Source organism: Lepidothrix coronata, unplaced genomic scaffold (genome assembly GCF_001604755.1).
Source record: "Lepidothrix coronata isolate B3197 unplaced genomic scaffold, Lepidothrix_coronata-1.0 Scaffold72, whole genome shotgun sequence".
In the NCBI taxonomy this organism is placed as follows: Eukaryota; Metazoa; Chordata; class Aves; order Passeriformes; family Pipridae; genus Lepidothrix; species Lepidothrix coronata.
In genome coordinates, this window is record NW_016690252.1 from 242,239 (window position 1) to 264,852 (window position 22,614).

At 47.3% G+C, this 22,614-nt stretch overlaps 2 protein-coding genes across 11 annotated transcripts in view; both read right to left on the reverse strand.

The window, feature by feature from the left end:
- RUSC2 (RUN and SH3 domain containing 2) overlaps positions 1–16,563 on the reverse strand; it is a 57,895-nt gene extending 41,332 nt beyond the window's left edge. For 3 of the 7 annotated variants that reach the window (XM_017819044.1, XM_017819049.1, XM_017819047.1), the window contains exon 1: positions 7,573–7,927. The gene's annotated coding sequence lies outside the window, so the exon portion shown is untranslated. Of the gene's footprint in view, positions 1–7,572; positions 7,929–9,033; positions 9,407–16,333 lie in introns of those variants that run through there. The other 4 variants (XM_017819046.1, XM_017819045.1, XM_017819051.1 and 1 more) reach the window with 4 other exon arrangements.
- Positions 16,564–19,113: 2,550 nt separating this feature from the next.
- LOC108499335 (phospholipid-transporting ATPase FetA-like) overlaps positions 19,114–22,614 on the reverse strand; it is a 92,992-nt gene continuing 89,491 nt past the window's right edge. For all 4 annotated transcript variants that reach the window (XM_017819054.1, XM_017819055.1, XM_017819056.1 and 1 more), the window contains 2 exons: positions 21,308–21,438; positions 19,114–19,378 (listed from right to left, as the gene is read on the reverse strand). In XM_017819054.1, coding sequence (XP_017674543.1) covers positions 19,157–19,378; positions 21,308–21,438 — 353 coding nt within the window. In that variant the 3' untranslated portion in view covers positions 19,114–19,156. The remainder of the gene's footprint in view (positions 19,379–21,307; positions 21,439–22,614) is intronic.

Genomic DNA, 22,614 nt, shown 5'->3' on the forward strand with positions numbered 1-22,614 from the left:
CCTGCAACCATTTCTAGAAAAATCATACTGAGCAAGGTCATTCCAATCACTATGTGGATTTTCAGCTTCCAGTACTGAGGTGAAATCCTTCCCATTGCTGGCAACTGATGCTTCACTGACCAGGAACAGAGGCCCTCACAAGCTCCATAAAAAGTCATAACTGCCAGATAGGGCTAGTGCTGGCACGGATCCCCCCAGGGCTGGGCTGAGTTCCACATACCTCTACACTACTGAGACATCTATGGGAAAACCAAATCCTGCCCACAACCAGCTGTCTGTCTCCAGTCCCTTCCAGCCCCAGATTCCAGTATGTTTATAGTCTTTTTCAAGGAAAAGTGCTGCTATCGACATTTTACACGCAGGAGACTGGGGCAACAGGGAGATGTGAATCACTCAAAATTCTATGGGAAAGGGAGAAATGACCCCACAACCCAACTCTTAGCACCCATCTTTTACTCCTAATACTTAGTACTGCCCAAGCAAGAGCACAAAGAAATAGCTGAATGTTTCTATAGCAGAGGGAAATGAGGACACGAACAGAAGAGCAGCTCCTCAATCATGTCTGAAGGCTCAGCTTCAATCTGATAAACCAAGCTCTTAAAGAGGTACAGAAAATCTTGAATTAAAGCAAGGCCTCAACATAATTGATCCAGCCTGAGGTTTCAGAGTGTTTTAAGTAGCTCTAAGAGCAACCCTGTTTCTTCAAGTACTCACTCAGATATTGATGCTACACTGAGTGGGAACATAAACTCTCACCAGTCAAAGCCTTGGTAAAAGAAGCAGAGAGGATATTATTAAAAAATAAAATATATATGCCTTTTAATCTGGTAAACGATTGCTCTAAGCAGCCATGGTAACAGTGGATATTAAGGTGTTACTGGCTTCACTTCTATTAGTTTTCAAAATGGGACCAGTGCTGTCCCCGCAGCACAATTTACCTAAATGACTGGTTTCACCATAACTTACAGTTCCCCACTGCCATGAGGAAAGCCTTAAGTTGCCACATTACATACTATATTGGAGCTGGTGAATTCGGCAGCCACAGTTCTGCTGCATTCACCGGTTTGTATTCTGACCTCAAATAAGAGTTATGTACTTCCAACTAAGCAGCTGAAAAGCTGCAGGGCTGAGCTGAATCTGCAGCCCTGAAATGGTTCACTGTGTACACTGCTTGAGGGAAGTGACTGCTTATGGTTAGTTCCCATGATGTGCACCGAAGTGACATTCCCTTCCCATTCCAGGGACATAGCCAGGGTGACTCAAAGTCAGGGTGACTGCACGGCACACAAGGCTCACAGGGACTGCAGTGGAAGGGATGTAGCAAGGAAAAGGCCAAGCAGAGGAGAAGAAAAACATCGCTGTTGGACGCATGAGAGTCCACATCCAAGAATGGAAAAAGATCCTGCCCTCTCGTTTCAGGACTGAGTCATAAACAGTTTGTTTCCCAAGGCAACAGCAAGTATGAAAACTGCTCTGTATTTCCCTGCCCATGGCAGGGGGGTTGGAACTATATGATATTTATAAGGTCCCTTCCAACCCAAACCATTCAATGACTCTATGATTCAAGCAGAAAACCCACACTCACCTCACTCTGCACATGCCAAAGAGCTTCCTGCCATCCCTGTTCCGAGCAACAACAGAAGTCAAGCAGGGAGATCTGTCAACTTGCCACAAAGCGAGTTCCCAGCAGACCTCCCTGCTCTGAAACATTCCCACTTCACTTTGCAATGAAGCCCAGAGAGCAAATAACCACTGTCTGATTTATTAGAGACACATGATATTAATAATGGTTGTTTATACTGATTTTTGCCCTAAGTTTCTTCACTTACCACCCCAACTGGACACACAGTACTGCTCTGCAGTGTTACCTGCCCCAGTTGACTATGTTTTGGTGGCAAATAAAGCAATATCTCGGCAGCTTGTGCTTCTGCAAAGCACTCTGTGATTAAAAGAGACTGCTGAAATACACTCAAAACCCACCTACCACCAGCAGTGCAATAGCAGAATATTGGCAAGCATAGAACTCCAGTGCTAAACAAGAGACTGCCTGGGCTCCTGAGCACCCACATCCCAGTAGACACCAGAAAAGCTGCAAAGGGGAAAGGGAACAGGACCATTGAAAACTTGTTGATACTCTGTCCACCACTTATATATTAACCTGCTGGCTCTCAGATGGAATAGTTGTCTTTTACTCTTCACCTATGCTGTCTACAGTACCAATACTGTTAGCTGAAGGGATAAGGTATACACACAAACAGCAGATTGACATAAATTATAGCCATTACCATGACATCTCACAAAGCACAGACTGCACATCCCCACCCATAATCATGGTGCATGACCTGCTCATTCAGAAGGGATCTGTGGTTACTGCAGATCACAGGTTGAGCTTGAGCAATAGTGGCATTTTGCTTTGAAGCAGACAAACAATATGTAGGGCTGTGTGCACAGGCATGTCATATGCAAGACTTGGAGTCATCCTTCCTCTCTGCCCAACACTGGCTCATGCCTCATGGACATATATCCCAAATGGACAAACTGGCGAGAGCTCAAAGGCAACAAGGAAAAAAGGACAGAAAGGACTAAATTGCAAAGCAAATGGGTTGGTTCTCTGTGGAAAACTAGGGGGTACATGAAAGCAATTTCAAAACATATAAAAGGCTGCTGCCAAGAGCCAGTGAACAAGCTGTTCTCCACCTCCTCAACAACAAGAGGAGTGTCCCTAAGGGGCAGACAGGGAAGCTTAAGTTAGACGTCAAGTATAAAAGATAAAACTAGCCATCCACTACACCAAAAAAAAATTAACAGTCAGAAGGTAAGGCTGGTTTCCTTAAAATTTTCCATGGTCTTGTATGTCTCAGGAAGCTCTTTGCTTTACTTATTTAGAGGCATGCAGTCCTACTAATTTTCACAGGCCCTCACTGTCAGACATTGGAAATACTGTCTTTCTCCAGCTTTGCTGCCAAACAAATGCCCATCTTAGAGCCTTGGTCAACCCATGGCACCAGGAGATACCGACAGGTGGGACTGGATTGCTAAGATGCAGAATGCAGCAGATAATGTCCCTTTTGCTGGGAGCTTCTAGAGATTAAATGAAGAAATCCAAGGAATAGCATGGCCCAAGGCCACTGTGCCTGGGTCAGGGAGATATGATTATTATATATCTTTTGGAGGTCCTACTGTCGTGTGATCTCTGTTTGACTCAGAGAAGCAGGGAACCTCTAATGAGGGATTACAAACTGAGAGCTATTTATTCCATGAGGCAGAATACCTGGAGAAACACAAACATGCTCCTGGAAAGACACAGCAAACATACAGGTGCAGCTGAGAGTGGAAAAGCATTGTGTGCCAGCTGATCTAGTAACTAATCCACCTGGCTGTTAAAAACATACTCCAGATGTACTTTTTCCCTAAACAGAACATGCTTAGCACGAGCTTTCAGCCAGTGGCTTCATCCTCCTTTCACCCACCGCGTTGGAAAGACCTTTTTCTCATGAATTTGGTATTGTCAGAGATGATCCTTGGTCACAGTTGAGAGCCCTTCCAAATTTCTCTCTTGTTATTACTAACCTCTTCCCATCTAAGACAGCAAGCTGTCATGGATCATCAGTCACCTCTACTCAAGGTCTCCATATCAGGCCAGCCCGTGATTAAGCAACCTTGTGGCTGTATGTGCTTACTGGTGTATGTTTAATCGGCACAAAGAGATTTAACTCGCAGCTCCTACTTGCTGTGTGGCCAGTTGTGCAAAGTCTACCTCCTCCAAAAGTCACGTTCAGCCAACAGGCAGCCATCCTACGGGCAGGTAGGCACACAGAGCCAGAAATGAGGAATACCTGCCTGTTGGCTTTGGCCAATGATTTCGCTCAGGCTGGAGAAAGACCCACAGTGATGGAAATGCTACAGGGATAAAGGGGATCCGTGTGTGGGAGGAAATCCTGTCCTGTTCTTTAAAATAGAAAATAAAAGCTGGCAGAGGCAAAGCCCAGGCAGCAGCGATTGAGGCAGGACACGAAGGCAAAGCAGGTCACAGGAGATGGCTGACAAACCTGCCAAGCTTGGATTGTGTCGGACAGACTGAAATAGGGCTCAGCCTCGTGTGAGGCAGATGAAAGAGCAGGGGCACACTGCTCTACAGGGTTCCCCATGGAGACATTTAGGCACTTCAGGAACTCCTGGAATCTGTGGTGTGTAGCTCTGGCACCACAGAGACTATTAGAGAATAGCCTTGAAGACTATTCTAGATAGAAGAACTATTAGAAGACTATCGAGAAACATCCAGCAAAGAGGTGCTAAAGGACAACAAACAAAGGCGTGTCCACACACTCCAGAAACATTCCAGTCAGAGGAACAAGAGCAAGCCAGGGTGGAAAGAGCCCTGAAAGAGCCCTCAGGAACTCTGTAATATATGACGATAGAGCCTTGGCTCAGGCCTATTAACAAGCAGCCACAATGGCGACTCAGAGAGCTCCTCTGTTGGTTGGACATGGGAGAGGAGCAGGAAGGAACACAAGAACTGAGGAGCAGGAAGCCCCTGATGAAGGACTGATTGCTCAGAGCATGTTCCTGGAAAAACAGAAACATGCTTTTCATCTCCATGATGTACTTCCATCTCTGGACAATTCTGAAGCCTCTGTTTTCAATTCACGCTTAAGAAAGCACTCCAGACTGTGCATACACCCAGCCTGTGCCTCTCACACAGCACGGAAAAGACCAGCTAAATGGTGAGATGGGGAGGAGGATGGAGAATTGGAGACAGAACAGTCCAAGCCAGAAGCCGAGCATCTGCTCTGCTCTCACTCATTCTCAGTGCAACAGCCAGAGAAAACGCTTGGTCATGATGCTCTAACAGGACCTGCTCTCCATCCCTGGGAACATCTGCCAGAATTAGTAATCCCGAATCAGAGGAGGTGAAGCATGCACTTGTGACCTTTTCAGCAATTTTTGTATGCCTGCTGCTTTCACAGCAACCTTCTGTTATCAGCTTAAAATAAATCCAGCCCTTCTGAAAGCACTCAAGGATTGCAGAATCACAGAATCATTTAGACTGGAAAAGATCTCTTCTAAGATCACTGAGTCCAGCCATAAGCATCTGGCTCTTCCTCTACAAAGCCAGAAACTAGAACTGATGCATCTGCGGATGCAAACATGGAGGCCAAGAAGCTGTAGAGGGGGATTAATGCTGCAGTCCTGAACTCCAGGATCTGAACGGGAAGTGTGGTCTCCCCTGTCCATGATACAGCTGCTTTCAACTCAGAGAAAACAGGGAAGCCCCAGCATTGCCCCTAAATTTACAAGCAGGTGACCCCTTGTTTCTTCTCCCATGTGTGAGGTTTCATGTATTAAGCTGTGTAACCAATCGGTGCTCCACTCCCACTTCTACATCCCGTGTGAGACCAGGCAAGAGTGGAGCCACATCATCCAGCTGCAAAGGGACTATCTCTTTCTTCAGATGAGGTTTCTTTGAGCATGAGCCCCTCCATAAGCACTTTTTGAAGCATTTTGTGTGCTCTGGGCTCCAGACACTGAGGACAAGGACTCAGTGAGGTCTGCTGCTTTCCAGTAAGGTCTCCTGTTTTCCAGCACACAGCATGGGCTGATACTGCAGCAGCACGAGAGCAGCCAAACTGCCTACCTAGTGTAGGACATGATCAACAACAGGCAAAACCCAGCCTGAGGGAAACAAACCACAGCTCCAGCCTTTCCGTGGGATGGTGCATCCTGCACTGGCTGCACAGCTCAAGGAGCACGGTTCCTCCCCAGATATCTCTGCTGTGTGATCCAGCTTTCAGTTCTAGGCACTGACCACACCACAAAAAGGGCAGAATTTTGGAGTAACTTTTGTGTTTATATGGATAAAAAGAATCCAGATCTATGGCCATAATGCAACTCACAGATTTAATATGCCTTCTTATACACTTAAACTGATCTCCAGGTACAGGTCCTCAGGATAAACCTAACCCAGGACCAGAATGCCTACATAAGCCACTGCTACAGTCCAAGACCTTCTAGTGAAGCAGCTAGCTCTGGCCACCAGCAGGGACCTGGCAGCAGGCTAGATTAAAGCTCAGCTTTAACCCCTCTGGGAATTTCCTGTACCTCACATTAGACATAGCAATAATACTCAGAAACACACAGGGAAAGCCCAGTGGCAAATAACCTAATCAGAAGTGAAAGCCTCACACCTTCTTGATATCAGCACACCTGGAGAACCTGAGGGTCACAGTCCCCTGTGGTCAGCAGGACCAGTAAGAAGAGGAAAACACAGGAAGCCCTGCTGGACCCCCTCTGCTGCCCCTTGCCCTCCCCCCCCCACCCCAAGGGTCCAAGGCTGCTCTCCATGGAAGATTCCCAACACTTTGGCTGAAATGATGCCAGCACTTGGGCAGGGCTTGGTGTTATTTTTAACACTTGCTCACATAACTCTTTGGATGAATCCTGGGAAGAGCTTGTCACCAAAATAGTACACTGTGGGCACTATTTATACACCCACTGGCAGCACAGCAGGATATGCTAAGGAAGCAAAGCTAGAGCACCCCCTTATCCTCTTCACAGGGACCTAGGGGGGCCCTAAAACATAGTTTGTTGTTTGGGCTGGTGCTCAGAAGTGAGCAATCACCTGCAGGAGGCCTGCTATCCTGCTGAGGAGACAGACTCTCATCCATATGGGAGGGAAGCCCAGGTACAGTAAGCTTGGGGAAGATGGATGGCTGTGAGCACATCCCAGCTGCCGTGGACTAAAAAGGGAACAGTTGTGCCTAAACACAGAAAATGCTAATGCCCTCCTATTTTATCTCTCCTTGGCTACTGTGGGGAAATCCAGAAGGGGTAGGGTTTCTCAGTCGTCACCTCTTTTCTCCTATACAGCACAGGCAAAGGTGTGCAGTTGTGGGGTCAGGTGAAACTTTAAATGCCAGCAAGGCTCACTAGAAAGAAGGCACCAGACCCACAAGACTAACAGTCCTTCATCCCTAGGGACAGCAGCAGCCTCAGGCCTTTCCATACCAAAACAGTGTGCCCTAAGGAACTGAAGGAAAAACAAAACAAAACAAAACAAAACAAAACCAAATCACCCTTTTGAGACTATCTAGGGAAAGGAAGCCTCTTCCCCTGTCTAATTTTCTGGATTAAAAATAACTTCTCTTAAGCCATTTCTGAGCCTATTGAACTTCCTTGATTTTTGTCTTCCTTGAATTTCTCCTCCCTGCCACTGTCTCCCAAGACACATCAGACTGCACTCTACTTTCACATCTCCCGCAGAAGCAGGTGACATGACCTGGAGAACATGCACAGGATGCTGGATGAGAACAGAGAAGTTACAGAAGAGAGGACCCCATTCTGGAGCAGAAAAGGACCCAAAGTTTCATTCCTCCAGTGTGTAGATAAAAATAAAATGTATATATGCATTTTCTTTCCCTGCAAGAGAGGCTACAGTCTGAGCAACATACTGACTGTTCATCAGAGCTACAGAACAATGCAATACAAACCCACTAATTAACACATGCTCTCCAGGCAGGGGCAGGACTGGCCACATTACTTTCAGCAGAACAAATAGAAGGGATCGGCTCCTACCTTGCTAGATACAATCTCCGCAGGACGCGGGCTCAGCTCATCGCAGCTGGAAGCCGAGCGCAGCAGCAATGGCATGAGAGCAGCAGGAAGAATACAGCATGCAGAACCAGCGATAATCCAGAGCAAAACCAGCTTGTCCCCGTGCCGGCTCAGGGATCAGCGAGCCGTGCTGCAGGGAGTGTCTGCCGGCAGCACCCCTGTTGATGCAGGATGGCGGGCAACAGGCAACATGACAAGGCACTTCTTCCAGACAGGAGCCGGCTGAGGAATTCCTCCTGCTGCCAGCCACCTGCCCCTCCTCCGGCACAGCGGTGCCAGGGTCTCACCCACAGCGCGTGTGGGCAGGAGAGAGGAGCGAGGGCTGCGGGCTGCTGGCAGCGCAAGGGCCAGATTGCTAATGAAAGCCCCAGTGTAAATACAGATGCGCTCTGGAGAGGGCTATGGCAGAAATGCAGCTCGTGTTACAGAGAGCCATTTACAGCAGGCACAGAGAGCGTGGCGGGGCTGTGCGGGATGGCTCCACTGCCTGCCCACTCGGACAGCGGGCTGGGAGGGCAGCTGCCTGCCAGGGGAAGCCTGGGAAGAAGTGACCAGGAGCAAGGGGAGACCCCCCCCCCCAATTCCACACTCTTCAGCAGCTCCTACAGCTCCATACGCAGTATTTTGCATAGCAGAAATGCAAACCTGTCCAATTTTCCATCCTGCGCCCCAACTGGGACAGCTCCAGCCCCACTTGGGACAGCCCCAGCCTCACATTTTCTCTAGTGCAAATGCCACAGCAGCCCACCACACCAGGGAGAAAGGCTGACTGGAGCTTTGCTCCATCCATCTGTCAGATCAGCTCATGGTGCAGGAGCCCATTCCCGTTGTCCAGGTCCTCTCCCCGCGTTCATCGGCCCCAGATGTTTGAGACTTACCCTCTCTCCCGATTTCAGTGTCTTTGACACCTACTGCTAGGATTCTTTTCCCCTGCCATTTCGGGGGTAATTTACAAGCTGTGTTGCAGTTGGATTTACACCAAATCTGAAAGACGGGGGATAGGAACTAGGTCAGCAAAGCAGCAAAGTGTCAAAGGGTTTGGGGGCTTTGCCTCTGCTGCACTACAACTGGAACCAGCATCAGAGAGGGTTTGTAGCTTTTAATCAGTGCCCATCAAACAAGCCTTGAAAGACCTTAGGGGGAGGCTGAGAAGGAGCTGTTTCGGGACATTTCGTACCACAGCAGGCACTGCCTCTAAGCCCTGTGTCAGACAGGCATATAGCTCACACAGGTGACCTCTGGGTGAAACCAGTGACAAAGAACATGGAGTTCATGTGGTTCTGAAGCAAGTGTGGTCTGTTCTGTCAGGACGGGGGAACCTCCAGCTCAGATGTGTAAACCTCAAGCAGGCCACTTCCCTACTCAGTGCCTCAGTTCCCCCCCACCCCGCATCCCCTGCAAAACAAGGGCCACAACACTTACCAAGCTGCTGCAGATGTTGCAAAGTTAACTTCGTCATGGGGTGCTGGCAGCCCATAAACAGGAACAAGCATTCTGCGGGACTCTGTTACCACCCATAAAGTGGAGACTCCTTGTGGTTTTCCTCGACACACAAACTACTGCTCGCAGATTTCTTCACCCTCACCACAGCAGATACGCTACAAAGACAGGGATCCCCACTACCCCCGAAAGCAGGTAGTCCCTCTACCAGCTGCGCCCAGACCATCTGCCAGGCAGGAATGCGGTGCACCAGCCCGGCCTCAGCTGAGCTGTCAAAGCAGCGGAAGGGCTGAGGCTGCACTGCTCTGGAATTCCAGAAACGCACAAACACCCGTCAGCCTGCACCAGGAATGACTCCTCCCTGCCCCGGACCAGGCTGAATCACTGGAAATACCAAAACAACGATGAGGTCACGTTCCCAGAGCAAGGAATTGTAGCCAGATATAGATGCGTGGAGAAGTGGGCTAAAAAGGGACGCGGTGTAGGGTCTGGGGGCTCTGGCAGACAGGCACCATGGGCATTTGTCTCGTTTAAAAACAGCCTGACGCTGCCAAGAGACGTTTTTCTTCTCTGCAGGGAGAGGGGAATGGGCTTTAAACCCTTCATCCATCCCCTCAAAAGAGGCACAAACATTCTAATGCTTCTGAGTGTGGAGTTTGGGGTTCAAGGAACAAGGCAGAAGCAAAATTATGATTCTAAGTCTAGTGTTCCCAAAATTTCACTATGATACCACATTCAGGCTTAAGCAGTGAAGAATCCCCCTGAAGCAAGCTGAATGGCAGACAAAAATCATATGCCCATTACTGCTTTCTGCTTTTGCTATAGCCTCAGCCAGTTTCCACAAAAGAAAACTCAAAGAATCCAGAAGCATTGATCTGGTGAGTTTTCAAAAGGATTAGCAGCAAATAACAGTGGCTCCTACTACTGCTCCTAAAATGAGTATCGAAGGCATTCCATTATGAGCAAACAAGACTCTTCAAAGTTGTGCAGTTCCAGACTTTCACAGTTCTCAGTGCAGGGACACTGGAGACATTTTGCTATTTAGACTGTGAAGGAAATTGCAACACAGGACTTGGAAAGGATAAAGGAATTCACAATAGAATTTGCAATAGCCTGCTCTTTCCCCTTTCCGTAGGATGAGACATTTAGATGGATAACACCACCACCCACAGTCATGTGAATAAGAGGCTCTAAGAGTCCAGATTTTGTTCCATCAGGACATAAATCATATCCTAATCAGAATTCAAGGGGAAACAAAGACAGGATTGGATAACTAATGCCAGGCATCTCGCCTGCCTGGCAGAGCAGTAATCATTGGACTGGCACACCCTGTGAGCCAGTGGGCAACGCCTACATCAGTCCCCTTCTCCTGACAGTCCTCCCAGATTTGCTAATAAAAGTGATAAGAAAATCTGTGGTGACCTGTGTGCAACTCCCACAGGAGAGCCATCAGACCAGAAGTGCTCAAAACCAAATCAGTTCATTTTCGCCCCACCGCTTCAGCACGTTCTGGTAACCAGAACCACCCTATTGGGTTACTCCAAGAATTCTTCTGATCTAGTGCCCTACTCCCAACATTTTGGCATTGGCATATACAAATCACAGAGTATGGAGTGATTTCTCCTAAAAACACATTCTTCCAGCCTGCAACAATCAGGAACTTCTGGAGCTGGAGGTCGCACACTGACCATCACATTTCACAGACACTGAAACACATCTCTGCCATTGAGGTGTCTGGTTCCTTTTGGAATCTGTGTGTATTTTCAGTCTTCATGCCATCTCGTAGCAACATGTTCTACAAATCAACGGTGTTGAAACAGGACTTCCTTAACCTCCAGTATAATAAATAATTTTGCTGGATGTGCTTCCTCTGTGCTGTGAGAAATAGCAAAGTTTATTAAAGTCATTCCTTACTCAACTTCTCCCTGCTGAACACTACATTATAGGCCTTTACTCTTTGTCCCTGTCACCTACTTTTCCTTGTTTAATCTCTCTTCCTACAGAAGCTTAATCATCCCCATTTCACTTTTCTCTATCATGTCCAGGTCTATGTCTCTCTTTTTGAGACAGAGTGACCAGCTGGTATGTGGAACTCAAGATACAGGCACAACATGACTGAATACCTATTATAAAAGAATACAGACCAGCATTTTTTGTTTTCAGTGTGAGTTCTACCTTTTTTGGCTACAGCTACATTGAGCTGATATGCACAGATAATAATTCACAGTGACTCCAAAGGGCTTGTTGTGGGTAGTGAGAAACTGTTCACAAATCACTGTTATATGTGGCATTTTATCAGCATGAAATCTCATTTTCTGTTGTATCATGCTAAAGTTCTGCAAGATACACCTGTAATTCTTCAGGCAGTTTTCAAACCAACTACCCTGACTACCTTAGAATCATCAGAAGAATTAAAGTCTTCACTACATCTTCCAAACCATAGCTAGATGTGTTTCACAGCATGTGTTTCACAGGGATCCCTGCAGGATCAGGCACTGCAGGTACCTGATGCCCTGTAAAGCATAGCATTTGACAAGGCGTGCTCCAAGCACACTGACCAGGAATGCTCTGTTTGAGTGGATATCCCACGGTGGACTGTGGAGCTCTAATGCTCGTGATGTGCAGCTGAACTCATGCTGACACAGGCCATGCACAGGCAGACGTACTCCAAAGCTTTGCCAGGCACAGTCTCAGTGCTGTGTATATGGCAGCACAACCGTAACAGCAGCAGGATGGCCACATTCCACATCCTGTTGCTGGGATGAGATTTGCAGCACACCAAATCTGCACTGACGGATGTGTGTCTGAACAAATGTCTTGCCCTGGCATTCAAGGAGGATCCTGGTGCAGTTTGAACTAGCCATTGTGAAATCAGCTAACTTGAACTTCGTCTTGTGAAGGCAGCCAAGAGCAGTTTTGGATGTCCCCTGGATGTGTTCAAGAACAGGCTTGATGGGGCCCTGAGCAACCTGATCTACTGGGTGGCATTCCTGCCCACCACGGAGGGGTTGAAACTAGATAATCTTTTAGGTCCTTTCCAACCCAAACCATTCTATGGTTCCTGGTCACCAGGAACCTGTTAAGAAAATAAAGCTTTAATTGTAAATAAGATTCAGTGCCATCATCATTCTGCCAAGGATTCCTAAAAGAGCCTGTCATTGTTGGATGACAGTCCCTCCACGGCTCCATGGAGGACTCAGTTGGAAGTGCAGAGTCCAGGGCAATGCTGAAGGACTACAAAGATGCTCAGCAAACACCGACCCCAGGCACAATGGAAGTGAATTGTGGAAACCATGATTCCCAGTCCAGGCAAGCACACAAAAGAATGAGGAGGAGGAGAAACTATTGGCTTCAGATGAGCAGAAGGTATCAGTACCAAAACCTTAATCAGGCTTTATGTTCCAGAATCAAAGGGACAGAGACCTAGAGCCAACAAACCTCTAAAAACTCTGCTATGTGTCCAGGGCTTGGTGAAGAATTTAACTGGGAATTAAGTGTTCCATGGAATGCAGATTACATAAATCCAGAGAGAACTGGGGTAGCCAGCCCCCCTGAATATCTGGGAGGGACACAACAAGCAGAAAACCTCCTCACAACCAAGTTTAACCTGAAGCACGCTGAGCTGTAAAACCAGAAGGATCTAATGCCTGGCCCAGCTTCAGCAGAGCTTTCCACAGGAAAAAGCATCAGGCACCTACAACTACACACAGTATCTTCATTTTATATATTCCCAGTTCAAAGCCCGGGGATGGAGTGGGGAAGGGTGAAGGAGCACTTCATCTATCCCTCACCTGCTTCATGCAAAATATTGCCCACAATCCCAGAAGGAAGACAGATATGAGGTTTTAGTGAACCATAACCCTTATGTAATATCCTGGTCTGGGATATTACATCTTCCAGCTGACCTTAAAAAAAAGAAAATATATATTCCTGTGTATCACCCGATGACACTGCCCAGTCAATAGCTCTACAGACCCACCCAAAAGGCAAAACAACCAAGCCACTGACTAGAGAAAACTGAGGATACCAGGCATCCTGCACAGGAAAATGTGTCAGACAGCATCTGCTGTCACAGCAAAATCTGAACCAGAAGCAGAACTGCGGGCAGAATACTGTGCAGCCATAAACCAGGCTTGCACCTTCTGAATATTCTATGAATCCTTATCCACAGCCTGAAGGTTTCTGAGGGACAACTGCCAGGAGGCAAGGAAGCCTCTGAAGCAGCTGCTCTAGGTGTTGCTGTCTAAGCCCAAAGGATGCAAACCCACTGCTGCCAGCAAAAGGTCACCAGACTGGAACCTTGCCCAGCAGCTTCTATGAAGCACACAAACTAGCAGACTTTCAGACTGCAATTTTTCAACATGAGAGTACAAATTAGTTTTCTAAATACAGACCTGTACTCTTCATGGAATGAATGGCCTGGATGCCCGCAGGGCTGATGGAGGTAGCACTTGATGACACAAAAGACTTCAGTTTAAAATCCAGGGCAGCTACTGACTCCCTGAGTCACCTTGGTGTGCATACTTCAGGCCCTGGCTCCCTGTTGAACGAGGAGGTGCTGAACCTCCCCGCCTCTCAGGGGAGGAAGAATGCAATAAAGCTTAAAAGATCTCAGGATCTCTGCCATAAATCCCAAAATTAGGGGAGGCAAGCGGGGTTGTTCATTACGTAAAAAAGCCAGGCTTCTTTTAAGTGCCTAATTCGGATGTGGAAGCAGGATGCGGCCAGTAACAAAAACATTGGCCTTCCCTGGAGACACAGCACTCAGATCAGATGGCGCTGTGTTTGTGGGCTGATGCGCAGGGATAGCACCTACAGGTCTGCCCCGGCTTTGCTCTCAGGTCTGGGAACAGCAGTGCACACAATCAGCTCGGCACCACAGCCCTCACCAGGGCACACACAGCTCCCCCAAAGCCAGGCACGATGCTTCCAGAGAATCTACAAAAAGCCAGCGGTTGGATCATATGTTTTCCTAATTCAGAGGAAGCCTGGCCCAGCTCCTGCATCCCACAACATCTCCTGGTGTTGGGGAGGGGGGTGGTTTGGAAAAGGCCAGATCCATTTATAGCTGAAAAGTCTGGCAGAGGGCTCAGCTCCGTGTGGAAAAGCAGGAGCTGACAGCTCAGTACAGCCAGCTCCACCCAGCTGGAGAGGCAGGCTGGAGAAAGAGACAGGGGGTACGGAAACCGCTTCCCTTCAAGCTGCGAGGAACAGGAGAGAGAGAGGTGGCTTCTCGACATTGCCAGGAAGAGAAAAAACACCCTCTGCCTTCTAAGTGAATTACAAAAAGTAGGGCTGCAGAAGACTAGCTCTGGAAAACCCAAGGAGTAGCTGAGCTGCAGATATGGCCAGAAGCACTTCAGAGGTCAAGCCCAGGCTGCGGGGCTCTGTGCCCTTCTGCTGAGCCCTCCATCACATGAGCCCTGCAGCAGCACAGACCCCTATCACAGGGATGGGGACAGAGATGTCTGGGAGCTGAGGCTGGGAACTCAGCCCCCCCAAGCCCCCCCCACTTATTACCAGGACAAATGACAGCTCCTCACTCCAGCATAGTTACATCAACCAACACATAAGCAGATGCAGCAAAAAGCCCTTGCCAGCCCTCATGGAAAAAGCTTGCCCCTGAGGACAAGGCACCAGTTTAAAGCATCAACATGCGCAGACTTATGCTGTGATGACTTCAGCTCCACCCCATGTTGTCAGGCATGAGACAGTGAGAGAGGAGAGGTATTTACATAGCTAACCCAATTTAGCTAACAATTGTGCATATTCACAATAAAATTAGGAAAAATAACCACTGAAGCTGTGTTGGGGATCACTGAGATGATGATGCCATAAGAAAAGCAAATGCAGCTTAGACAATTCAGTGAAATACCAGAGCTATTGTACAGGCATGATAACAAAGCATCACGCAAAAGGAAAAAAAAATCTGGTCAGCCGCATTTAAAAATTATAAACTCAAACAAACAGGTGCAGAAAGGCCCTGAGAGAAACAGAAAACCTATCAAACAAGAAGAAACTTAAGAACCTGGCTTGTTTAGCCTAGCCAAATGTAGGCAGAGAGAGGATAGGATTGCTGTCTAAATATATCACAGGAGACAAACAAAACTGCTGAAGCAAAAGGATAATGCTGGCACGACAACAAGAGAATAAATGCACTGTGAACACATTTAGGTTGAAAATTAGAGGGGGAAAAAATCAACCATCAGAACAGGAAGCTTTCCAGCTGGAATGGCTGGGTTTAGGATGAAGTTTATCAGTGGTCTGATGGGGTTACAGGATACAGTGCTTATGCCCACATATATCTTTATGCTCCTATTTTTGTTCCAGCTAGTAATTCGCATGGGGCACTAATAAGATGTCTCCTTTCATCCAAAAGACCTTGCTGAGGATCACTCCACTTGGAGAACCCAGGGCAAGGAATGCAGTGCTCCTCTGCCCTCCCATTTCCTAAGAGCTGCTCATGCATAATGACTTCCAGGCTACAGGACAGTGGGAAAGAGTTGCATGGATGCATACTGATTCAGGGAGAGCTACCAGGCAGCATAGAAAGAATGTGAGTGTTGCAGTTAGCAATGGAAAACACCCTTGAGGTGTCTGCCTGAAAGCTCCTGATGCCCCACAGTATTAGGGGCAGAGGTTGCTCTGTGTCATCCTGTGGATCCAGGGGAGAGAGAAGATGTTCTCAGCTTTCCTCTGATACAGTGTAACCATATTATCACCGGCTATCAAAGAATCACAGAATGATTTGGGTTGGAAGGAATCTTAGAGATCATCTTGTTCCAAACCCCCTGCCAAGGGCAGGGACACCTTCCACTATACCAGGTTGCTCAGAGCTCCATCCAGCCTGGCCTTGAACATTTCCAGGGATGGGGCATCCACAGCTTCTCTGGGCGACCTATTCCAGAGCCTCACCACCATCAAATCATAATCATTCTCGATCCCTAAACTGCAGCCCAGCGGAGTGGCAAGTACAGGCACAACAGCAGACCAATGTTCAAACTATAAATATTTATATGATGGAATCATGCGGATAAAAAGGTAGGGAGTGAAAACAAAATCCAAACCCTATTTCAGGAATAAATTTTTTTGACCTATCATAAAAATGAGGGCTTCATAAAAACCTACAGATTATCGATTTTAGACATCGCACAGAGATGATGACACAAGGTTTCACCTTCTCCTGGGGACCAAGCAGAGCACTGCGCACAGGAGAAATACAGACCACCCCTCGTCCACGGACAAGCCCCCATTCCCCCGCCCCCGCCCCGCCGTCCCTTACCGATCTCCCGCATCGCTCCGCTGTTTACAGCCGGTTGACGGGGCGGGCTCTCGACGCTGCCCGCCCCCACTGTGTCCTCCGCCTAAGGATGTCTGACGTTTCCTTTAAGTTTCCTCTTAAAACATCCCAGCTAGGATGGAAAATTTTGGGAATTTGAGCGTTTCCCGCATCAGGATACCGGATGAAAAAAGCATTGTCTTCTCAGATCCGTCGTCCCACAGACCATCCTTCCGCTTTATGAGGTCCAGGAGTTACCATGCACTTCTGGTTATAAACAGCTCAGATCAATTAACAGAGTGCCAGGGAATCTATCATCCCAATATTCTCTTTTTATTAAAAAAAAAAAAAACAAAAAGAAAAACAAAACCAAAAACAATTATATTACAAAATCAGGAGTGATGTAGAACAGACATCACTGCCAGCTGATGTGTTTCAAATGCTGATTGTGTCAAACTACAGAAATAATTGTATCTGGTGCAAGCTCACCAACAGCTTTATTATCCCCTGCATGTCGTATCCAACATTTTCAAATCCCCTTTTAGCCAGGAGGTGAGTGCTTTGCACGTAAACCATGTGAGAAGAGAGGCACAGTGTCAGAGTTTCCTTGCTCTGTCAACACAAGGTCTGCCTCTGCTGGTCTGCAATATATTCTGCTGCATCACATGCTAGGAACAGCTTTGATAGGACTCTCAGACCATAGACCAGTCTGGGTATCATGGGGATGTCTGTTTATCTGCACAAATTCTCCTTTTTCCTCTAACCCTAGGGAGGCTGACTATGAAAGACATAATTCTCATCAGAAAGCTGTGATTGTCTCTGCAAAGTGAATGGTAAATCAGAGGGAGGCGACAAGCACTCACTATCACAGCGGTTTCCTCAGCCAGAGTGCAGACTCTCACTTTACTTAGGTGTCTCCTTGCAGGGGAGATCACCAGATTAGAATTTGCTCCCTCCCTAGCAAGCAGCTCCTGGACACTGAAGCCTAGATCCAGTCTCAGCTCCAGTTTTGCACTGGCCATGCTGAAATTTAATACCACAGTTTGCAACAAGCCTCCCCGAGCAGCAGGTGCAACAGACTGGGGCTTTTTCTGTGCTCAGTTAAACCCAGGGAGATGAAACCTTCTATTAAGAGTTTAAACAATCTGCTGAAACTGTGACCACAGGCAGCAAGGTGTTCCATGCAGACCAGATGAAATGGGGGCATAGCTGGCCTGTTGCCATCATAGGTTGCCACCCCTGACAGCTCAGAAGCTCATGGCAGAGAGCTCCCCATAAATATCAGAGGATTCCTGCACAAAAAAAAAATCAATTCAAAACAAGAAAGGAGTCTAAAATTGTATGAAGGAGCTGAAAAAACCCCAACAAACCAAAAAAATCCCAACTCACAAGTTGCTTAGTCCTCTGCACAAAAAAAAAGCTGCATTTAGACAGCTCAGCAGTGCTGGCAGGACAAACTCTCACGCTGCCACGCTGGCCTTCCACCCAGTAACCTTGCTGATCATGGAGCTGGTGAAACAAAACAGTGAGCAAATCCCACTTCCTCAAGATCACCATGACTCTGGCTGCGTCTGTGCATTTTAGGTCCCTCTGCTGGTAGTCAGACTGGTAGGCTTTTCAGCTCTCTGCCACCCATGTTTGACAGACAACCCATTCCCAAATAAAATGTGAGCCAGCGCAGACCAGAGAAACACTGCAGCAGCTCTTAAGGCCTCACTAAGTTCCTCTGAATCTTGACCGAACTGCTCATCATGGAGGGTGAGGGAGCCACCAGGGAACTTCATCCCTTACACTGAAACACAGCACCAGTGGAGTAAAGGCTATTTCAGGTGCTAGCCATGAAATAGCATTTCTGCTTTCAATACTGCTTATGTAATCACCATCAAGCCAGATGCATGGTGATTATGTTATGGTGGCGGAGACACCTGAAGCTGGCAGCTCACCTGAGCCCTAACCATGGCATGGGCTTCTCAGGGCCAGATTTTATTATTTGGTCCATATGGGAGTCTGGGCATCTTCTGCTCTTTTATTTTAAATTAAGTGGCTGGTGCCCAGTTACAAAACTTGAGAGGGCTCTGAGGACAATGATCTTTTACAGGAGCAGATTTGCAATGCAGATAAAACAGCGCAGGCTGACGAGTGTCAGCTCCTTGTCCCTTGACCAAGTAAGGGTTTTTCTGAGCTTGCAGCAGTTCCCGATCGCAGGTGTGGGATGAGGGGGCTCTTTGGGCACTGGCCATCTCCTGAGAAAGTGGATTACAGTCAAAAGGCTACAAGATTACACGTATTACAAAGATTGTGGATTTGGGGTTTGTGTGGCTGGACCTAAGGCACACCTGGGGTCGATACTGTCACCCCAGTAATATGGTCCAGAGTGGATTCATGAAGAGAAACAAAGGCACAAGAATGAGAAAGGCATTGCCAATTCAGCCTTTCTCTCAGACTGGACTTCTCTTTGCTCTGAGGTATGTAGTTAAAGGGAGGGAAAAAATAGCATTATGAGCAATCTTGGGGAGTAGATATGCCTCCTGCAGCACATTCTCTCTTGTTCCATGGAGGCCCTCTGGGATACCATACAACTCCTGCCCACCTTCCCCAACAGCAGCACGCATCTTTGGAAAAGAAGCTGGAATCAGAAGATACATATGGGTGACAGGAAAGGCCCAAGTCCTTGATTTGGTAGCCTGGAAGGCAGAACTCTGGGCAGCCACTGGCTCGGTCCTCTCCTGACAGCCCTTTACTTTGGTTTGCTTTGCTATTTTTTGGGAGGGGGGGTATTGTCCTTTTCTTTTTTTTTTTCTTTCGTTCTTTTTTTTTTTTTTTTTTTTACAATCCTTTGTGTTTATATTTGTCACTGTTTGGTGAAAATGTTCCTGTTGTGGAGAAAGGTGATTTTGGCCGCATGTTTCTGCCGGACATAATGAGTGCTCCAAAGCCGTGCTGATGAGAGAAGGCATAGCCAGAGCGGCGGGTGCTGGTCCGACGCAGCCGTCTCTTGGGTGAGGGCGGAGGGGGCCGCTTTTTGGCTTCTTTGATCTTGAGCAGGACCTGAAATGAGAAAATAAGGTGGAAAAAGTGCAAAGTGCATCGTTATTCACAAGCACAGTAGAAGAGGAGCAGAGAAAGGGAAACAAAAGCAGCGATCCAGGGCCAAAAGTGACTGACAAAAGGGGGCGATGGCAGGAGGGGAGGCAGAACGGCGACTGAACTGGCAGCACAGGGCGGCAGCCTGGTAAAAGGAAAAAGCAATCTTATTCTAAAAGGCATTAATGGGAGTGTCATCCGTAAGTCATGGGAGGGAATGATTTCCGTGTATTGTTCTTCGCAGCTCTATAATGCCCCGGCTGGGGTATTACTGCAGCTCTTCAAGGCACTCAAATCACCCAAAATGTGAAAGTCATCTTGACCATAGTCAAAAGTCCAGAAAACAGATGAGGAAACATTTAAGAATTGGCATATTTAATATGGAAAACAGACTACTAAAGGGGATTTCTGATATGTAAAAGCTTTTTGTGATGAGAATGATTATTGTCATAGAATTATAGAATCATGAAGTGTTTTAGGTTGGAAGGGACCTTGAGGACCATTATCATTCCAATCCCCCTGCCACTAGACCAAGTTGATCAACACACCATGCAGCCTAGCCTTGAACACGTACTGGGATTGATAGATTCTTGTACTCCTTGCCAGAAGGGAAATAAATATTGCACTTTATTTGCAGGTCATGGGCTTTCTGCTCCCAAGTGGCCACTGAGTGGTGGTTAAGCACCTTTTCAGAAAGAGGTTGTCTAATGCAGGAGGCTGGTATTGAGTGCCTGTGGCTCAGCAGAATCCCCAGCTGCTGGACTCCTGTGCTTCTTGCTTGGCCCAACGGCAGCGATAGTTACTTGGCCTCTCTAAACATTGGGTCTATTTACTGCCAGCTGGGCAAGTCCACACAGCAGGAAACCCAAATACTCCTCTCCTGTGACCATTCACTTCCAGAGGAGGCAGAAAAGTACTATTGTGCTACAGAGAGAGAGATGCCTGACCCTAGCACTGAAGCTGGAATTCTGGGTGACAGCTGTTTGACTTCTACTCAGCTGAGGGGTAAACTCAGCCTGTTTTTACACCCCTGAACTGCCTCTTTGTCCCAAGGACCTCCCTACCTAGAACTCTTCACTAGCACCCACCTACCCTCTCTGCAAGGGCTGAGAATTCCCCTAACTCCCTCTAAAGTCCTGGAGAACCTGAGGAGCTCCACAGACATCCCGAGGATGATCAGGCACGGCAGTCGACTGTGGTTCATGCCCTTGGTGCTGTGCTCTGACACTGGTTCCCGGCAGCTCAGTGCAGGGAGATAAAGGAAGCACGAGGTGGCAGTAGCACTCAGCAGATGCTCCTGTTTGGAAGCGAGCCTGAGGAGCTCTGTGCATACTGCTGTTCTTGGCTGCAGTGGGCTATGAGCTCTCTGCCCACTCTATCACTCCCAGCCTCTCCTTGCCCTACTGCCCTCATCTTTATATTCCCGAGGATGGGAAGGCATCTGGTTTCAGAGGGGGCATGTAAGCTTTGGCTACAAAAGAAGTACATTCTGAAATCAAAAAAATCCCCACCAAACATGTCTACCCGGGTGGAGGGTGGAAGGCTGTGGTCTGCCAGGCTAAAAACTGCACAGCAGCAGGGCAGGAGAAACACACCACTCATTTGCCACTGAGCCACAGTGCTTAAACCCTGCACCTAAAAATAGTGCAGCTTTCCTGCCTCAGAGCATTCTAATCCACATCTAAATAATCTCAGCCTTGGTCCCAGCTGCAGATGGTTTGAACTGTGCCAAAACCCAAATTCAATCCTCCTTCTCAGGGGAGTAGGGGACAGACAGATAGTGGCACTTGCACAGACAGAGACACACAATCCAAGCGATGCCAAGCCCATGGCTCCATGGTAAACCTAGGCCATAGTAAGCAGGATTTCTGGTTTAATAAGGTATCTCCTTACTTTATCACTGGGTGTTGGCTTTAACTGAGTCTTCAGGAACCGAAAGCCAACCACAGGCAGCACGCAGAGGGTGATGCTGAGGAAGATTGCTAGCCACACATTCGGTTGGCTGAGGGTGTTTCGAGCCGTACCTGAAAAACAAAAGCATGATTAAAACAGTAAAAGCAGCACCTCTTGTTCACCTGAACCTTTTGCTCTCTGATTTCAAAGAACTTGACAAACAGACCAAAATATATGGCAGACACCATCTCCAGCAGTGAAATTCACTGGCTGTAGAGAGGACAGCAATGCCAGTGTCACTGTCACAAGCAAAGAAAAATGAAATATCCAGACACAGTTGCAGCAACAACCCGGGGATACAATGATGTCAGAGCAATCTCTTTAGAAAGAGTCAAATCACTGCAAAGGATTCATATAAATGTTCAGGAGACCTTCATCAGAAGTCCAGCACTCCCACCTTTTGCCAGGACTCTAGTGCAAAAGGAGGAATACTACTTTGTTACTTTCCAGTACCATTTCCTGAAGCATATGGAATACTACTCTGACTGCACAGCAGACAATGGGAATCACAGCCCTTTATGAGAGAAGCATGTGTTGCTCTGGGTATCTGCACAGACAGTGTAGCCTAATGGGTATATTGGCAGAACTGCTGCCATGTACTGGTGTGTCACTGACACCTTCTTTGAAACCAAAGTGCTCACTTCTGGCTTCTCCAAAATTGAATGAATATAAGATAGAACAAACAGTCTGCAAAACTCTCAATACAGGGCTTAATGATGCTGTTGTTGGCAGTAAAGTTGCTGAATATTTTCTTTCCAGTTGGCCAAATTCTGCTGTAATACAATTCCACTGAAATTAAAGTAAACAAGTTGTCTCAGTCCAGACTAGAAACACTTTTCTTAAAAATGACCTTATTGTCTCACAGCACTAAGGCTAGTTTAACAACACAGTAATGAGAGGGCAGCAGATAGTGATATACCTGGCAAGTGAGTTAGAATCACCATGGAATCATCAAAGTTGGAAGTGATCTTCAAGATCATCCAATCCAACCATTCACCTGTTTTTGGAAACTGAACAGGCACGCTGTCTTCTCTCACTCAGCTTTTTAACAGTAAAAGTCATCTCACAGTGGACGTGATCACCTGCTTGAAAAATATATTGCAACAACTGACCTGCATCTCAGATAGTTCTAAATTGGCTTAAGGCCCTTGCTATTGCAGTGAAGGTAGGCAGAACAAGTTTTACTGAAGAAGTCATCCAAAAATAAAGGCACTGATCAATTAAAAAATCTGAGACTTGGAACACAA